At 41.6% G+C, this 7500-nt stretch overlaps 1 protein-coding gene across 7 annotated transcripts in view; it reads left to right on the forward strand.

The window, feature by feature from the left end:
- LOC135544042 (protein furry homolog) overlaps positions 1–7500 on the forward strand; it is a 154718-nt gene that overhangs the window by 81392 nt on the left and 65826 nt on the right. For all 7 annotated transcript variants that reach the window (XM_064971394.1, XM_064971395.1, XM_064971397.1 and 4 more), the window contains exons 22-26: positions 2924–3113; positions 3218–3342; positions 5348–5405; positions 6797–6888; positions 7292–7464. In XM_064971394.1, the coding sequence (XP_064827466.1) occupies positions 2924–3113; positions 3218–3342; positions 5348–5405; positions 6797–6888; positions 7292–7464 (638 nt within the window). The remainder of the gene's footprint in view (positions 1–2923; positions 3114–3217; positions 3343–5347; positions 5406–6796; positions 6889–7291; positions 7465–7500) is intronic.

Genomic DNA, 7500 nt, shown 5'->3' on the forward strand with positions numbered 1-7500 from the left:
GTTATGTATCTGTAGTTGTATCTGTATCTGTAGCTGTTATGTATCTGTAGCTGTTATGTATCTGTAGCTGTTATGTATCTGTATCTGTAGCTGTTATGTATCTGTATCTGTAGCTGTTATGTATCTGTAGCTGTTATGTATCTGTAGCTGTTATGTATCTGTAGCTGTTATGTATCTGTAGCTGTTATGTATCTGTAGCTGTTATGTATCTGTAGCTGTTATGTATCTGTAGCTGTTGTAACGACGTTCTTCTGTTGAAGGAGGAGCGGACCAAAATGCAGCGCTGTGGTTACTCATATTTATTGTTGAAAAATGACTAGACATGAAATTACTGAAATGTACAAAACAACAGACGGAAACGTGAAAAAACTATACAGCCTGGTGAATATAAATATAAACACAGAGACAGGAACAATCACCCACCAAACACTCAAAGAATATGGCTGCCTAAATATGGTTCCCAATCAGAGACAACGATAATCACCTGACTCTGATTGAGAACCGCCTCAGGCAGCCATAGACTACGCTATACACCCCACAAAACCCCAAGACAAAAACACACCACAATAAACCCATGTCACACCCTGGCCTGACCAAATACATGAAGACAAACATAATATAAAGAGACCAGGGCATGACACCTGTAGCTGCAGCTGTATCTGTAGCTGTTATGTATCTGTAGCTGTAGCTGTTATGTATCTGTAGCTGAATCTGTAGCTGTATCTGTAGCTGTATGTATCTGTATCTGTAATGTATTTGTTATGTATCTGTATATGTAGTTGTATCTGTATCTGTTATGTATCTGTATCTGTTATGTATCTGTAGTTGTATCTGTATCTGTAGTTGTAACTGTAGCTGTTATGTATCTGTAGCTGTAGCTGTTATGTATCTGTAGCTGTTATGTATCTGTATCTGTAGCTGTTATGTATCTGTATCTGTAGCTGTTATGTATCTGTATATGTTATGTATCTGTACCTGCATCTGTAGCTTTATCTGTATCTGTAGCTGTTATGTATCGGTAGCTGTATCTGTTATGTATCTGTATCTGTAGCTGTTATGTAACTGTATCTGTAGCTGTTATTTAGCTGTATCTGTTATGTATCTGTAGCTGTATCTGTATGTAGCTGTAGCTGTATCTGTATGTAGCTTTATCTGTATCTGTTATGTAGCTGTAGCTGTATCTGTATGTAGCTTTTTCTGTATCTGTAGCTGTATCTGTAGCTGTATGTAGCTGTATGTAGCTGTACCTGTATCTGTAGCTATATCTGTATCTGTAGCTGTATCTGTAGCTGTATCTGTTATATATCTGTAGCTGTATCTTTAGCTGTAGCTGTACCTGTTATGTATCTGTACCTGTTATGTATCTGTAGCTGTACCTGTATCTGTAGCTGTATCTGTAGCTGCATCTGTAGCTCTATCTGTATCTGTAGCTCTATCTGTAGCACTATCTGTATCTGTAGCTATATCTGTACCTGTATCTGTATCTGTAGCTGTATGTAGTTGTTATGTATCTGTAGCTGTATCTGTAGCTATATCTGTACCTGTAGCTGTAGCTAACATTAATTAGGACTACACTGTTGTTCATTGATTATTGATTACATTAATTCGGACCACTATGCTGCTATTTATTGACACACACACACTAACACGGAACCCAAACCGTCTGCGCGCGTGCTCCATCGTGCAGTATCGTTAAAATATCAAAACAATCTCTGAACCAATTACATTAATTTGTGGACAGGTCGAAAAGCATTATACATGTATGGCAATTTAGCTTGTTAGCTTGCACTTGCTAGCTAATTTGTCCTATTTAGATAGCTTGCAGTTGCTAGATAATTTGTCCTGAGATATAAACATTGAGTTGTTATTTTCCCTGAAATGCACAAGGTCCTCTACTCCACCAATTAATCCACACATACAACGGTCAACCGAATAGTTTCTAGTCATCTCTCCTCCTTCCAGGGTTTTTCATCTTTGAACTTATATGGTGATTGGCATCTACACTTTCATAGTATTACCACGACAACCGGCAAAACAGTTCATCTTTCAATCACCCACGTGGGTATAGCCAATGAGTAGAAGGCACGTGGGTACCTGCCTCTATAAACCAATGAGCAGATGGGAGAGGCAGGACTTGCAGCGAGATCTGTGTCAGAAATAGAAAGAACTTCTATTTTAGCCCTTGGCAACGCAGACGCTCGTTGACGCGCACGAGCAACGTGGGTGCAATTATTAAATAATATAGATTTCTAAATGTATTTTGCACACACAAACGGTGTAGTCAGGGTAAAACACCCACACAGATACGCTGCTGCAATACTGTTTACTTTTATTATTATTATTGTTATTATTACTGTGACCGTGTGTGTGTGTGTGTGTGTGTGTGTGTGTGTGTGTGTGTGTGTGTGTGTGTGTGTGTGTGTGTGTGTGTGTGTGTGTGTGTGTGTGTGTGTGTGTGTGTGTGTGTGTGTGTGTGTGTGTGTGTGTGTGTGTGTGTGTGTGTGTGTGTGTGTGTGTGCGTGTGTGTGTGCGTGTGTGCGTGCGTGTGTGTGTGGTGTGTGTGTGTGTGCGTGTGTGTGTGTGTGTGTGTGTGTGTGTGTGTGTGTGTGGTGTGTGTGGTGTGTGTGTGTGTGTGTGTGGTGTGTGTGTGTGTGTGTGTGTGTGGTGTGTGTGTGTGTGTGTGTGTGTGTGTGTGTGTGGTGTGTGTGGTGTGTGTGTGTGTGTGGTGTGTGTGTGTGTGTCTGTGTGTGGTGTGTGTGTGTGTGTGTGGTGTGTGTGTGTGTGTGTGTGGTGTGTGTGTGTGTGTGTGTGTGTGTGTGTGTGTGTGTGTGTGTGTGTGTGTGTGTGTGTGTGTGTGTGTGTGTGTGTGTGTGTGTGTGTGTGTGTGTGTGTGTGTGTGTGTGTGTGTGTGTGTGTGTTACAGCAGTCCAGTGAATGCTAAGAAGACCTCGTCGGCGGGCTCCAGTGACAGCTCCATCTCTCTGTGGCGGAACTACCTGATCCTGTGTCTGGGCGTGGCCAAACCCAGCATCATGTCACCTGGGCACCTGAGAGCCTCCACACCTGAAATCACTGCTACCACACCTGACGGCAGTGTTACCTACGACAACAAGGTAGAGGGGGTGGTAGGTGGATAGGTGGGGGGTTGTGTGAGTGTGTGTGTATGTGATTAGAGCTGTGTGTGTTATTGATGATGTATTCATTGTGTATTGATCAGGTGATTGGTACTCCGTCAGTGGCGTGGCTCCTGAAACAGCTGGTCCCTCTGATGAGAGCTGAGAGCATAGAGATCACTGAATGTCTAGTGCTGGGCCTTGGACGCACCAACGCACTGGTGTTCAGGTATCACACACACACACACACACACACACACACACACACACACACACACACACACACACACACACACACACACACAGACACACACACACACACACACTCACACACACACACACACACACACACACACACACACACACACACACACACACACACACACACACACACACACACACACACACACACACACACACACACACACACACACACACACACACACCACACACACAGACACACACACATGCACACAAACACACACACATGCACACACACACACACACAGACAGACACACACACACACACACGCAAGCACGCACACACACACACACATACACATAATGCATGCAGAGCAGAATTAGGCCGATACCCACTACTTATCAAAATTCAGAAAAGAGCTGTTAAATTCTATAACCACCTAAAAGGAAGCGATTCCCAAACCTTCCATAACAAAGCCATCACCTACAGAGAGATGAACATGGAGAAGAGTCCCCTAAGCAAGCTGGTCCTGGGGCTCTGTTCACAAACACACCCTACAGAGCCCCAGGACAGCAGCTCAATTAGACCCAACCAAATCATGAGAAAACAAAAAGATAATTACTTGACACATTGGAAAGAATTAACAAAAAAACAGAGCAAACTGGAATGCTATTTGGCCCTAAACAGAGAGTACACAGCGGCAGAATACCTGACCACTGTGACTGACCCAAAATTAAGGAAAGCTTTGACTATGTAAAGACTCAGCGAGCATAGCCTTGCTATTGAGAAAGGCCGCCGTAGGCAGACATGGCTCTCAAGAGAAGACAGGCTATGTGCTCACTACCCACAAAATGAGGTGGAAACTGAGCTGCACTTCCTAACCTCCTGCCCAATGTACGACCATATTAGAGAGACATATTTCCCTCAGATTACACAGATCCACAAAGAATTCGAAAACAAATCCAATTTTGATTAACTCCCATATCTACTGGGTGAAAGTCCACAGTGTGCCATCAGAGCAGCAAGATTTGTGACCTGTTGCCATGAGAAAAGGGCAACCAGTGAAGAACACGCACCATTGTCAATACAACCAATATCTATGCTTATTTATTTTATATTGTGTCCTTTACCATTTGTACATTGTAAAAACACTGTATATATATATATATATAATATGACCTTTGTAATGTCTTTATTGTTTTGAAACTTCTGTATGTGTGATGTCTACTGTTAATTTCACTTTATATATTATCTACCTTACTTGCTTTGTCAATGTTAACACATGTTTCCCATGCCAATAAAGCCCTTGAATTGAATTGAATTGAATTGAGATGGTAGATTAGTGGAGGTGTAATAACACCCTTGAGAAGTGTGAAAATTGTGAAAATGAATGAAGTGCGGGTTGAGTTAAATGCTTATCTGTTTTTAATGTGAGTAAAACACTGTTGTTTACACTCCTCTATTTAAACACTCCTTCAATTACAGTCCTCCCGTCTCTCTCGCCTTCTCTCTCTTGCGTTCTCTCTTGCTTGCTCTCTCTCTGTGTCTATCTGTCTCTGTCTCTCTCTCTGTCTCTTTCTCTCTTGCTCTCTCTCTCTTGCTCTCTCTCTGTCTCTCTCTCTCTGTCTCTTTCTCTCTTGCTCTCTCTGTGTGTGTGCGTGTGTGTGTGTGTGCGTGTGTGTGCGTGTGTGTGCGTGCGCGTGTGTGCGTGCGTGTGTGCGTGTGTGTGTGGTGGTAGAGGACAGGTATTTCAGTTAGACAGAAGGGATATTTCATTACAGGAAGAGAGAGAATTGTATTTGAGAGGAAGGTCATGGACAGACTAAAACATCTTCAGTCTCCACACAGATGAGCCTCTACGGTACTCTATAGGGTTTGGGAATTAGGCTACCACTGTTTAAATACAGTGGGATAAAACACTGCCCTAACTCAGACTTAAATGTTCATCTCCCTGAAGTTATACAATATGTCTGTGTGTGTACTTTTATCATGAACTCAAATCTATTTCCCTACGTTGTGTCCCCAATCATAGAGAATTAGTGGAGGAGCTCCACCCACTGATGAAGGAAGCCCTGGAACGGAGACCTGAGGTACAGTACTACTGTCTGACTGTCTGACTGTGTCTTTAACGGGACACTAGTTACCAAGCTGCTCTGTTTCCAGGTCCATCACAGTGTTCTAGAATCAGTGTCGTCCCAGAATAATGTCATGTAAATGTGTCCCAGAATAATGTCATGTGTCCTAGAATAATGTCATGTAAATGTGTCCCAGAATAATGTCATGTGTCCTAGAATAATGTCATGTAAATGTGTCCCAGAATAATGTCATGTGTCCTAGAATAATGTCATGTGAATGTGTCCCAGAATAATGTCATGTAAGTGTGTCCCAGAATAATGTCATGTAAATGTGTTCTAGAATAATGTCATGTAAGTGTGTCCCAGAATAATGTCATGTAAGTGTGTCCCAGAATAATGTCATGTAAATGTGTTCTAGAATAATGTCATGTAAATGTGTTCTAGAATAATGTCATGTAAATGTGTTCTAGAATAATGTCATGTAAGTGTGTCCCAGAATAATGTCATGTAAGTGTGTCCCAGAATAATGTCATGTAAGTGTGTCCCAGAATAATGTCATGTAAATGTGTTCTAGAATAATGTCATGTAAATGTGTTCTAGAATAATGTCATGTAAATGTGTTCTAGAATAATGTCATGTAAATGTGTTCTAGAATAATGTCATGTAAATGTGTTCTAGAATAATGTCATGTAAATGTGTTCTAGAATAATGTCATGTAAATGTGTTCTAGAATAATGTCATGTAAATGTGTTCTAGAATAATGTCATGTAAATGTGTTCTAGAATAATGTCATGTAAATGTGTTCTAGAATAATGTCATGTAAATGTGTTCTAGAATAATGTCATGTAAGTGTGTCCCAGAATAATGTCATGTAAGTGTGTCCCAGAATAATGTCATGTAAATGTGTTCTAGAATAATGTCATGTAAATGTGTTCTAGAATAATGTCATGTAAATGTGTTCTAGAATAATGTCATGTAAGTGTGTCCCAGAATAATGTCATGTAAGTGTGTCCCAGAATAATGTCATGTAAGTGTGTCCCAGAATAATGTCATGTAAGTGTGTCCCAGAATAATGTCATGTAAGTGTGTCCCAGAATAATGTCATGTAAATGTGTTCTAGAATAATGTCATGTAAATGTGTTCTAGAATAATGTCATGTAAATGTGTTCTAGAATAATGTCATGTAAATGTGTTCTAGAATAATGTCATGTAAATGTGTTCTAGAATAATGTCATGTAAATGTGTTCTAGAATAATGTCATGTAAATGTGTTCTAGAATAATGTCATGTAAATGTGTTCTAGAATAATGTCATGTAAATGTGTTCTAGAATAATGTCATGTAAATGTGTTCTAGAATAATGTCATGTAAATGTGTTCTAGAATAATGTCATGTAAATGTGTTCTAGAATAAGAAGCGTCGTGAGAGGAGGGACCTGCTCAGACTGCAGCTTCTCAGAATCTTTGAACTGCTGGCCGACGCCGGAGTTATCAGTGACAGGTAGCACACACACACACACACACACACACACACACACACATACACACACACACACACACACACACACACACACACACACACACACACACACACACACACACACGCGCATGCACACACACACACACACACACACGCATGCACACATGCACACACACACACACACACACGCCCACACACACACAAACACACACACACACGCGCATGCACACACACACACACACGCATGCACACATGCACACACACACAAACACACACAAACACACACACACACTGCCTTCTAATCATTTGTCAAATCTGTTTCTCTCTTTCTCTCTCTCTCTCTCTCTCTCTCTCTGTTTCTACTCTCTGTCTGTCTCTCTCTCTCTCTCTCTCTCTCTCTGTGTTCCCCCTCCTCCTCCTGTAGTACTAACGGAGCGTTGGAGCGTGACAGCCTGGCGTTAGGAGCTCTGTTCCTGGAGTACGTGGACCTGACCAGGATGCTGCTGGAAGCCGAGAACGACAAGGAGCTGGACGTCCTCAAAGACATCAGGGCCCACTTCTCTGGCATGGTGGCCAACCTCATACAGTGTGTCCCTGGTAACTATACACCCTATAATACTATCCAATACTCCT

This window comes from Oncorhynchus masou, chromosome 8 (assembly GCF_036934945.1).
Source record: "Oncorhynchus masou masou isolate Uvic2021 chromosome 8, UVic_Omas_1.1, whole genome shotgun sequence".
Taxonomy (NCBI): Eukaryota; Metazoa; Chordata; class Actinopteri; order Salmoniformes; family Salmonidae; genus Oncorhynchus; species Oncorhynchus masou.